The 12,505-nt window shown below is 41.1% G+C and overlaps 1 protein-coding gene across 1 annotated transcript in view; it reads right to left on the bottom strand.

Annotated features, from left to right (window-relative positions):
• Positions 1-3,101: 3,101 nt before the first annotated feature.
• Positions 3,102-12,505, bottom strand: part of LOC135107236 (uncharacterized) — a 15,894-nt gene continuing 6,490 nt past the window's right edge. The window contains exons 5-9 of the mRNA XM_064016896.1: positions 11,389-11,678; positions 10,203-10,257; positions 8,375-8,610; positions 4,770-4,869; positions 3,102-4,639 (exon numbers count right to left, since the gene is read on the bottom strand). Of these exons, the coding sequence (XP_063872966.1) occupies positions 4,170-4,639; positions 4,770-4,869; positions 8,375-8,610; positions 10,203-10,257; positions 11,389-11,678 (1,151 nt within the window). The 3' untranslated portion in view covers positions 3,102-4,169. The remainder of the gene's footprint in view (positions 4,640-4,769; positions 4,870-8,374; positions 8,611-10,202; positions 10,258-11,388; positions 11,679-12,505) is intronic.

Genomic DNA, 12,505 nt, shown 5'->3' with positions numbered 1-12,505 from the left:
CTCTCTCTCTCTCTCTCTCTCTCTCTCTCTCAGTATAAGAAATACGAAGCCACGCACATAATTACTCGTCTATAATGGCAGATAATTCAAAAGTATACGCCGAGTATGGTTGAATCATGTATGCAAATGATCGTGATCGCAGTTCTACCTTGTTTAACCACTTTGCGGTGTTTGGTGATGAAAAAATTAGCGTGGTAACTCAGGGGCATGCGGCCAGAGAAAGTGAATAGCCACATGCTGAGGAGAGAGGAATACTTCATCACTGTCGATCATAGCAGTAATTGCGGGGATAGAGGGCAGGAGGAAGGCAAGGAGGGAGGGAGGGGAAGACAAAGAGTGGTGGAGACGTGGTGAGTGATATACGTCACAACTACGTCACGCAAAACCTTCCCTGTCCGAATGTCCACTCGGATCTTGACAATTTCTCCTTAAAAGCCAAGAGTAAACTCCTTAATGAAACACGTTTGGCAATGCACTGTGGGATCATGAATTGGGCACGGTGTCAAACAAGCTGTGCCAAAATGTCTTACTGATTCAACTGTTAGTTTAGAAGATATTTTGGAAAAATGAAGCTTCATAGAGTGAATTGGATAGTAGGTCTCGAACCGACCCTACATGAGTATAAAGCAATACTCTCCCAATCAGTTTGCGGCTCTTCCTTGACTACAATGGCAGCCAGTACTGAGCTAGATGCTTGCCACCAGCGTTTGTCGTCTGTTTCTCCTACTTTACCACCGCCTTGATTCATTTCGAATTAGTGTCGCATCGCTCGTTTGGGCAAGGTTGATACTGGTTACTTTAAGGCTCGAACACACCAGTAACAGTCTAACATGACGTCTGGCCGCTGCTTTCAATCGAGCCTCCCATCAGACGGGGGCAAGCCAACCCGAGCCAGCCGACTACGCTAAGCTTCCTACAAATGGATCTTGGACTAACCTTGATTGCCAGGTGTCTCTCTTCTCTGATGATCACGATAGTTCTCACCTCCATGCTGTTCCTCTGCGGATGATTCTGAATATATGTATGTCTGAGACCAATCGCGTTTGACTTATTACCACACAATCTTCATAACACTTAACTCTCACGCTCCACTGAGTCAGCCAGAAATGATGTAAGAGGCCAGGCCACCTATAGTGCTGTCACCTGGTGGCAGAATATGCAGCCGCCACCTTTACGTTTTCTATGATTCACGAGTAGCGGAGTTCTCTCATAAATGGCTTCTCATAAACGGAACTAAATGATATACAAAGCAGATTGTTTATAAACAAGAGACTGACCGAAGTGTGGCTACTTGGTTGTTGGAGACGTAATAAGAACTGTATCTTGCACCAAGCCAGAGAAGAATTTTCTTTGGAACTCGGTGAGTCTTTTCGTTCTGCTCCCCTATTTGCTCAGTAAACGTCAAACAAACATTTACATTAATTTCTCTACACAAGCAATGGAAGCCGATCACATCTTTTTTGTGGTATGACTAGTGTATCTCTAATACATTGGCTAACATTACATCGCTCAATCAAAACATCTTAATCAGGACCTAAAAGTGCGTTGCTCTTTCAGATCAGCTTTATTCACGCACTGACCCATAAAAAAAATAAATGTATCTTTATACAGAGTATAGCTCATATTATTGAAGAAAAATGGAAAACAACAAGTAAATGAATAACGATACAAAAGTCGTGCAACACTTGGAGCTTCGGGAATAAAGTGCTTTAGTTTGACCTAATCCAGGAGTGTAAGCAGCGTTATTTTGTATAACTCAGATTTCTCTGCGCATAGTTCCATGTAGAAAGCGCTCGAGATATAAGCACTATACACATGAGTATAAACACACACACACACACACACACACCAGCATCACAGTTTACTTACCGTATCACACGCCCACAATAAGATAATGTGTAAAGTATAATACAAAGTTTGTTCGTATTGCATTGTTCTGACGATGTTACATTTTAAATCAGCTTTAGTCAATTCACATACGAGTTTCTCAAGAGTCACGGCCTTCATATACCCATCCCCTCTAAGCTGTGGCGCTAGGTGTGGAGCAGCCACACATCGTTGCGTCAAGGGTGTCTGACGGCTGTCCTCTGGTCACTACTACGAAATATAAAAGAAACCCACGACTACTGAATGCAGGAGTATTTTGAAGTATTACACACACACAAACACACACTCGTCTTCTGTGATCTCAGTGGCGTCGTCAGCTAATTTTCTGATATTTGTGTGCCACAACTTTGAACTATATAGTTAAATTATACGTTACAAATACTTCACCAGTCACACAGTCTTTCCCCAGAATACCTCTTCCATACTTTAGGTGGCACCAAAGTTAATTTTGTCCTGCTTGAGGCTGGGGAAGGGAAAGCTCGTTATCGCAAGCCACCGAAGCGTATCAGTTCTAGATATACTCCTCCCGTTACGGCTCAAAGTTTGCCAGTAAACAGCACCCTGAAATAATAGAGGAACTCAGTTAAATAACAAAGTGTAGAGGCAAAACTTTCCAACTTTCCAAGGGAGCTTCGAAATCTTCCTTCGCCCTGACACCAAGTGGCGGTGTGTTCCCACTTACCCCCCGCGGTGGTGGCGGCGCCGCTCACTCATCTGGGGCAGCTGCCGGCGGGTGCCTGCCTCTGCCGCTCACAGAAGATTGTTGTGAGTCGTGCTAGTTGGATGTTCTAGCTGACGATTGTAATTATTCCCCCAAAAAAATTTGGGGTGCAGAAAACCTTGAATACCCTACAACTATGCCTTAGAGCCCTAATCTGTCAGTGCAGCGGAGAGTAGAAAATGACAAAAGTACATATAAGATTCTTGCAGTGTAATGTGTTATACATCCACAGTTTTCATTCAGTAATATAAACAGTTACGTACAACCTCGCCACCATTGTTGCGTTACCAGGCAACCTATTCTTAGCTGTACGTGAACATAGTGTAATGCAGTTCTGAAGTTTTAATTTGTGAACAAAAATATGGATGTTTTTATTACATTTCCGTATTATTTCTTGAACATTCGTTGCTGGCAAAGATTATGCCAGACACATTTGAGCCTAATTTTTTTTAGTTTTCAACATCGTCATGTTATTTTAAATTAAAAGTTCACAGTTTTGTCTTTTTTTATTTAGTCTGTTGCATGTTCAAATTATAATATATCGTGATAGTCTCCATACATATTACAAGTGCTACGAAAGAACACCAACAGAAACAATGTGTACAGAATGACATTCGGCGCAGATGCCCGAACTTACTGTTTACATGTTATTATTATAGTATAGGAGTGTTTATGAAAATACCTTTTGATTTATTAGCTATACTCGTATGGTATCAAAATATGAGGGATGAAGTATGCAGGTTTTTATGTCTTCATAGCCATGTTCTACTCGTAAACTCTACTTACCACTAATATTACTCAGAAATGTCTAAATGCAAAATGTATACTTCTGTGCCTAGCAATAACATACACTTACAGAAAACACAATTTACCATTTGAGTAAAGGCCGCTGTAAAGTGATATCTCCAGGTGGGTGTCGACAGTGCTGGCAGCGAAAGATCCCTCGGGGCGCTGGCAGCCACCTCCTCTCGTCCCTGCGGTGACACCTTTAGTCCCAGGCAGCCACAACGGATCCCAACTAAGAGCTAAACCACACAACGTTGTAGTATTTGATAAAAATCTGAACACAAAAATTCTAAGTAATTAGTTTCACAAAACAATCGTAAACGTGATGGAGTTTCTACGATGACTGACTTGCTGTTGGTTCAGTCACTCACGAGACGTCATATCGACAGTTTTCATGTGATGCGTTACATAATATTATTGAATCAAAATGTATGTCGAAGTTCATGGTAATGTATGAGGCAATTTGAAAGTAACTGGTAGGGAAGACAGTGGTGTTCATCATTGCCAGTCTTTACGAAAGACTTGTCGGCAGAGATGCTGCACCAGGCTGACGCGCGCAGGTGCCGTCACTCCTAGGCCAAACGTCCAGTCACCGTCCCTCCTGACCGATCCTGCCAGCGTGAGGGCGTAGAACCTGTCTTTTTTTCACTCGTTTATTTATCGTGACACAGATAGGGAAAGGAATCCTTAACCGTTTTTAGGAGAGACGCGTAGGATGAGAGCATGGCAGCCCTGGCAGTGTTAGAGATTGAAGTGTCCATGCCTATTTGAAGCCTCATAACCTAGTGTTCCAAGTGCCTGGAGTTAGCTGGGGAGTGTGGGGTCGGGCAGCAACGCCCGCGCCAGGCATCACCTGCAGAGGCTGGTGTGTTGTGGCGGAGTGCAGCCCCGACGTGTCAGTCAGCGTCCTGCCCGGCACCCCAATCACGCCCATGCTGCCCACACTACTGATGGCACTCATGCCGCCTACGTTAGGGAAATCTCCAATGCCGATAACAGACACGCAGCCGCCGACGCCAGCAGCAGCCAGACCGAGCTGGCCGGCGGCAGTGATGTCACTCAGATGTGCAGATGAAAGCATCGCTGTCCCACCGCGGTCCAGATCACTGATGCCGCTCAGACTGCCCGTGCGAGACGCGTGTCTCAGGATTCCCATGTCGGCGACACTTCCCACACCACACTGGGAGACTCCCGTGCAAATGCTGGAGGTAGAGGTGCCCAGAGAGGTGTCGATGGAGCGTAAGCCTGCAGGTGTCAGAATGGCACGTGGGAAATCACGCTTTACTCACAAATGGTTTACTTCTCTAGAAAATGAAACTGAGTCCATAGTATGACATGTATAGTATGACAGATATGTGTCAAATTTGCTACTTACCGCGTACAAAGCCGCGCGTGGATGGATCCACACCCGCCCAGCGCACTGCCAGTCTTGGCATCGTGGCGGTGCTCCCTGACAACCATGCCGCCGTTCCTCCCTGTCAGGGTGAGAGCAGAATCTCCGATTCTATTGGAGTCATGACTACAGTTATATGTCAAAAGCAATTATCTGTCTACCTAACTATCTAACTAAATTTGTTCATTCATGCTTCGTGTTGAAAGGGAAGTCCCATTTTCACAATGGTCACCGTTTGCTACCCAGCGGTAATTCATTGAACAGCTGTCATATGCAACTTGGCTGTTCGGTTTCTTACAGTCCACAACAGGCCAATTCGCATGTTTCATTTAGTGTGCTTAAGAGCAATCCACTTTTATTTTACTATGATATAATGAACATGCTTCACTCAAACACTCTCATACGAAACCAATACAATTCCATAGGCCTTACCTCTTGCCTGAGGCGCTCAGACTGGTTATCAGCTTCCCACTTGTCTGGACTCTCTCAACGTAAGTATTGCATTTCTTCTCTGTTTTGTTAAGCTAATAGTCAGCACGACTGCGTGTCTCTTTCAGATGCACAGGTTTAATTTGATCTTTTTATCGAAAATAAAATTTTGTACTGTTTCCTTCCTTATAACTATTAATAAACAGGGATAATTATTATTTATCATCTGTACTGATACGTTAGTCTGAAAATAATTTTCTCTGATCAGTCATATTACATATTGAATGAAGGCAACATACGAAAACCATTGCATGGGATACCTAATTACTGGATCACCAGAAAACAAATGGTGCATGAAGTTATATTACAGTGTTTCAACTATGCAGTCAATATCAACAATCAAATTTCGATGAGCATTCCTCTCTCAATAAACAATTCAGAATTTCCATCTGAAGCATTATAAGCGTGCCACATTCTAATTGCAGTAATCAATAATAAAATATAACAGTTTATGGAAGTGCTACATACTTGTTGGAAGAACTGTGTGGACTATACAAGGAATAAAGTTATGTGAATGAGCTGTCACTCCCCCCTGACTGACGGTTAGTAACATTCGGATATAAATATAGACTATTACCTTGATTCGTTTTTTTTTCTTCTTTTTTCTCTCTTTTTGTGTGTGTGTGTGTGTGCGTGTGTTCTTACAGTCGGGTACAGTTGTGCTACGAGCACAACGGCGCCACGCTACACTACTACATTTATGCAAACATACACCGTAATCTATTCAATAAACAAAGCCATCATTACCATTGATTCCAACTTGTGTTTCGAACTGGGGACATGTTGCTTCGTCGTCCTCAGAGAATGGCTTCATTAAAATCATTATCTGTCCACTTCAAGTGTTAATGTGCTGGAGACAGAACATTGGCTCGCATCAGTACGCACTCCAACAATAGTTTATACTCCCTCCAGCTGCCAAAGTTACATTTAATAAAGGCCGAACGATTAGACGTGCTACTCCTCCTCCTCCTCCTCCACCTCCTCCTCCTCCTCCTCCTCCTTCCTCACTGCGGATTGTCCAGCAGTTTGCACAGTGGTGGAGGAACTTGCAAATGTTAGTTACATTGTCAAACGACTCTTTGAAGATCATGTAATGGATGCCATGAATGCACTATTGTTAACCCTTCAAGATAAAATATTAAGATTCGCAAAAAGGGGTCCTCACTCCGCATTCACGAAGCTCTTCAGGAACAGCGTACTTACACAAAATAAGGACGAAGGTCTCACATTGCGCATGTGATAATTTCGCATCAGTCACTCTACACACACCAGTGAAGAAATCACTGAGTCAGTACACAGCGCGATGCATTTTTATTGTTACACTCAGGTGGGTTTTTTTTTTTTTTCTTTGTATTTTCTTTTTCGTTCAGTATTTATCGTTACTGTATGATTTTTTTTTTTAATTTGCAAGTTTCCTTGCAATTCAGTTCCTGACATTTGGTTTCTCTTTTATATATATATATATATATATATATATATATATATATATATATATATATATATATATATATATATATATATATATATATATATATATATATATATATATATATATATATATATATATATATATATATATATATATATATATATATATATATATATATATATATATATATATATATTCTTCTTTAATGATGCAGTGAAGTAAGTCAAGTAAATCAATGACTGTAAACCCAAAAAACAAGAACCAAAAATATATAGACAAAATAATTTGATCCACCGTCTTTCCAAATGCGCACAAGTTGTTTCCTAAGATAGTAACACTTCAGCTGCCATGTCATCAGTGTTATTTCTAGAGTCTAGGTATCATATACTTTTTATTATGTATAGGTATTGCACTCAGTGACTAAAAATAATACCACTCTTTTTAGTAAACTGTAAAAAAAGATCATGTAATAAATTATTATTACAAACTTCACATAGGGAATTGAATAATCTTTTGAACTGAAGTAATTCCCTCCTAAGTAAAGCTTGGCAGGAGACTTGCCGAAATTTTCTCTGGCTGACAAGAGCTTACAACCCTTAAAATTTCGTTGTAATCCCAAAGCGCTGTTCATCACAACGTTAAATCTCGCGTATATATCTATCTATTAATCTCTCTCTCTCTCTCTCTCTCTCTCTCTCTCTCTCTCTCTCTCTCTCTCTCTCTCTCTCTCTCTCTCTCTCTCTCTCTCTCTATATATATATATATATATATATATATTTTTTTTTTTTTTCTATCGAACTATCTATTTATCCATCAATCTATCCTTTTATCTATATATCTATACATGTAAATAGACAGACAGAAAGACAGATAGATAGATACAGACAGACAGATAGATGGATTTAGATAGATATATAGATATGAAATGAATTAGAATAGATCTGCAAGATGGCTTAAAAGGGAAGAAGTCATATAAACACAAGACCATGCCATCAATGCATCTCTGGCGTGGCAGTGATATGAAGTGTTTCTTGTTACGTAGTTCGACAGCAACAGGCTAACCTAAGTCATTATTCCGCCATCAATATTCCATGCATCAATTGTTGTCTCAAAAGGAATGTTGCCTCCACTCACACATGCCATGAATAGAGTTTCGCAAGTTAATGGAAGATCGACATTCATTCCTCATTCATAACCTTAATGTACTCTTGTAAGCCACTCGGAGAAGGAAAATCGAAGGGCTGCATACGATGAAGGAAATTCACGCACTGTTGTCATCTTGGTAGCTGTGAATGACCGGACAGATAGGCTTTCTATAAATACATTCAGTTAATGTTAGCCTTCACCAAATCCCTGGAACCAAATCAGTAACACGTTCTGGACACTTCTTCAGCTGGTGCTACATACAAACGTGGAATGAGAAACTAGGACATTTCCTTATACCTGAAATCGTAAAATACTCAAACTGCCACGGACTAGACGTACCTATCTAAATCATGTTGATGCTGAAAACAATGATCCACATAGTCATATAATTTCGTTGTTGCAATGCCACAATTCAGTAGATTTTAGATTCTCCGAAAATAAATATTTGACACGTGGGGATCTACTTCCAAGCCCTCAAGGCGAGCGAGAGTCCATTATCCCCCCCTAGCCTTCCGTCACTCACCTGTGAATTGCATGCACCTTGCAGGGACCCATCGTGGGCAACTGATAATAGATGTCTCTCGGCTGGAACGGCCTGACTCATCGTCTCTCCTTCAATCCCCGTCTCGCTGCCATCCCCCACCTCCCTGTTGTCGCCGGCAACTGTTGTTGTCACCTCAGCCACGCCTCCTTCTCCATCACCGACACTGCCACCCTCGGCCAAGGACTCGCTCGTCTCATCGCCCCCAAGGTTCGATCCTGCCGAGGTAAATATAAAGGGCGCAGTGTGGTAAAATGTTGGAGATACTGTGCACATGATATGTTCAACATTAATAGAAGTATGTGTTGTAATTGTAGTAGTTAGTAGCTGTAGTATCAGTTATAGCTGTAGAAGCAGGAGGAGGAGGAGGAGGAGCAGCAGCAGCAGCAGCAGCAGCAGCAGCAACAGCAGCAGTAACAGTAGAAGAAGTAGTAGTAGTAGTAGTAGTAGTAGTAGTAGTAGTAGTAGTAGTAGTAGTAGTAGTAGTAGCAGCAGCAGCAGCAGCAGTAGTAGTAGTGGTAGTAGTAGTAGTAGTAGTAGTAGTAGTAGTAGTAGTAGTAAATAGTAAGTAGTTTTAGTAAGATGTAAGTAGTAGTAGTAGTAGTAACAGTAGTAGTAGTAGTAGTAGTAGTAGTAGTAGTAGTAGTAGTAGTAGTAGTAGTAGTAGTAGTAATAGTTGTTGTTGTTGTTGTTGTTGTTGTTGTTGTTTTTTGTTGTTGTTGTTGCTGCTGCTGTTGTTGTTGATGTAGATTACTGATGATAATCATAATTGTTGAAGTTGTTGTTCTACCTCATTCGAGTTTTTTTTCCAACTAGACATCAAAACATATTTACTAATACGTATATTTCTGCAGACCGCTTTCATTTACACTTAAATAAGAAAAGTAATTGTAAGTCATGATGAAGAGAAGAAAAAAAGTTAATTATAACCATAAGACCACTAACAAAATTCTATACTCTGTCAAATGAAACATTCATGTTCCATGCCACCTAAACATTTTCTTTGCTCTGGCATAATTCAGCCACACACCAAACATAAGTAAAAAGATAAATAAACGTGCTCATAAAGAAAAAAAAAAAAAACAGCAAAATATAAAGTCGATGAACGGACAAAATGGGATTGAAAAAGAAAAGTGGTGCAAGTTAAAGGGACCAGAGATCTTCCCTGCTTCAGTGTTCGTAATGCTGCACAGGTCATCTGAGGATTCGCGCTTCCCCGCACAAGTGTAGGTGAGTGACGGCAATATTCAGCACAAAGAGACACAGAGACATAAAAAAAAATTGATACCTTGTATTTTTTTTTTCTTTTTTCTGTACGTACCAGCCTTCGGCACATTTTTTGTAAGCATCTAAAAAAAACACAGGTGACAGTATAGTGTGCATTCCTTTTCATAGCATTTCAGGAAGCTGCATAACCTCACCATGCACACCATAAGATTTTGCGTAGTACAAGGCATATCAGAATATCTTATGTTTTTGAATAGGCACTTATATATAAAAGAAAGGAATATAAATACTGTTTGATCGAGAAAATAAATAAATAAAAATCGCGTTTCCTGCAGCGTTTCTTTCCGGTGAGCAGGTGCAACGGTAATCAAGCTTCAGTGTTCACCTCGTCGAGTATCCTTCCCCGCGGTCTGCTGAGTGAGTGAGTCCCTTTTCGGGTGAGTGAGTTCCCTTCCCATCTACCATCACCCTCACCCTCGTATGTTTTACTCCATAAACACTTTCCTTTGAGGGGAGATTGTGGTCGTGTTTCGCTCCATCTAAGCCAGTCACTGTTCACTACGTATTGCTGTGCGCCCCTCACCTGGTTGCGGGGCGGCGGTGTTGTCCTCTGGCGTAACCTCACCGCTCCGCTTGGTCTGTAGAAAAAAGAATATCACGTGGTGTGACTTAAAGAAAGCTGTACATATTTCGACACTATCAAAGAAGATGAAAACTTTTTAGGGTGTGTCTTGTACATGTAGGACGAAGGAATATCAGCCTTCAATTTTCAAAGTTCTGATTTTTACTAACTATTCATAGTAAATAAAGATGACACATTATTTTCTTACTTCGGGGGATGAAGGCATGCTAACCTAATGAACATCATATCGACGTTATCATGCTCATCAGTAATATTTTAATTGATATATTGATTGTGCAGCAAACGTATTTCAAGAACCATACCCGGTATTTCAGCTAACCATTCAGTTAGTATTCTGAAGGTGCATGAAAACTCCATATCCACAATAAAAAGGAAAAGAAAAAAGAAATGAAAGAAACTCTTGATATTGTATCAATCTGGGGATTTTTCTCTCTTCCTTCTCTCCCCCAAGCAGTTCAACGAGCCGGTGTATTAGTTCAGCCGGTCTTCCATTGTTTTCGAGGGGAGAACCGCACACGCGCGCGCACACACACACACACACACACACACACACACACACACACACACACACACACACACACACACACACACACACACACACACACACACATGCATAGCTACTTTATATAAAGACAAATTTGCAATATGCATAAATTAAGAATATTAAACATTAACGCCCGTGCCTGGGTGGCGGGTGTGGCGGCAGGCGGGTATTAGCGGTGATGTAGACTGGTGTAGCGTGGTGGGCTTCGATTCTACCGCGACATGACTCTCCTTCATGCTCGCTCAGTAGATACGAAATTACCTTCATTCTATGCAGATGATGTATGGGCCTTCAGATCCAGAATGTAAGCCTATCATCAGTATGGCGGTGACTAAGTGGAGTAATTTCTGGCGCACGCAGGTCAACTCATTAGGAATAGGACAAAACTTTAGTAAGCCTGACTCAGAACTTTGATCCTCAGAATGAATGAAGTATCTGAGGTGTTACATGTAGATATTATCCTTCCCTAATACGCTAACAAAACAAAAAAAAAAGTAAAAGTAACAAAAACATGCAGGATACATGTTTGCAAGGTTTTGTGTCGTCTCAGTGTGCACGAGTTTTTTTTTTCATAACACTCACATGTTCTTGCCGCTGCTGTCTCGACCTTGCGTTGAACTTCATCACCAGCAGGACAAGGATGAGGGCTATGAGGAGGAGGGCGATGAGGGAAGTCCCCAACACCAGCACCAGGGGAGGCACCAATCCCAGGATCCAGCTGGCCATTGCCTCTACCCCTCCCTCGCTCCCCGCCGCCGCCCACACGTCCTCCTCACCACCAGTGCTGTCTTTACTCCTGCTGCTGCTGCTGCTGAAGGTGTTAATACTGCTTATGCTATTACCGCTGGTGTGTCCTCCGCCAGTCGGCAATCCTGGCGATGGAACAAAACATCTACAACAATCCTCCTCATATTTTTTTGTTTTTCTTTTTGTCAATCTTACTGTGGAGATGTAAGGAAATTTTAAGATAAAGGAAAAAAGGGAAGATCCTGTCCCTGTAAATTTTAAAGGGAGGGAAGAAAGTCTTCAGAATTGAATTACCAAAACTTTGTAGGTCCTGATAGCCCTATTCCGAGAGTACCTTACCCGCAGGAAAGGGGAAAAAAGAAGACAGTTTTTGTCTCGGAAAATTGGATGAAAATATGGAAATTCTGTTTAATCCTACAATAGAAGATATAACGTTACTTGTTTTACTGCAGAGTTATTAAGTCATAAAGTTTTCAAGCCCATCATAATATTCATTTTAGTTATTTGAATTTAAGGGAAAACCAAAATTACGCATATTATTGTTGGAGGAAAAAATCAAGGAAATCACTGAAATTAAAAAGATTTGTAAAATCCTAAACAAAAAACGTATGAGACCAAAGATCCAACGCACTAACACGGGAGACACACGGCATCTCTTCTGACGTCAATACGAAAACATTTGTATGATATGTGATATTTTCGTAAAGCCAAATTCCTCGACTTGGTCGTCGTTATCGTCTCAGATTCAGTACGACTTTGCCCTCAAGATATTAAAAGCAAGTTTGCTATCAAATATATTTAATCACATTTTAAAGGCACATAAAACGGAAGGTTATAATTTTAGCATTCTTTTTCACATGCCACAACAACAGAATATGCATCCGTGGCAACAAAATAAATGGCCGCCAGTATCTGCCGAGTCGCCTCTGTTTCAACGACATGTGACCAGACC

Source organism: Scylla paramamosain, chromosome 15 (assembly GCF_035594125.1).
Source record: "Scylla paramamosain isolate STU-SP2022 chromosome 15, ASM3559412v1, whole genome shotgun sequence".
In the NCBI taxonomy this organism is placed as follows: domain Eukaryota; kingdom Metazoa; phylum Arthropoda; class Malacostraca; order Decapoda; family Portunidae; genus Scylla; species Scylla paramamosain.
This window is presented reverse-complemented; position numbering and strand designations above follow the sequence as displayed.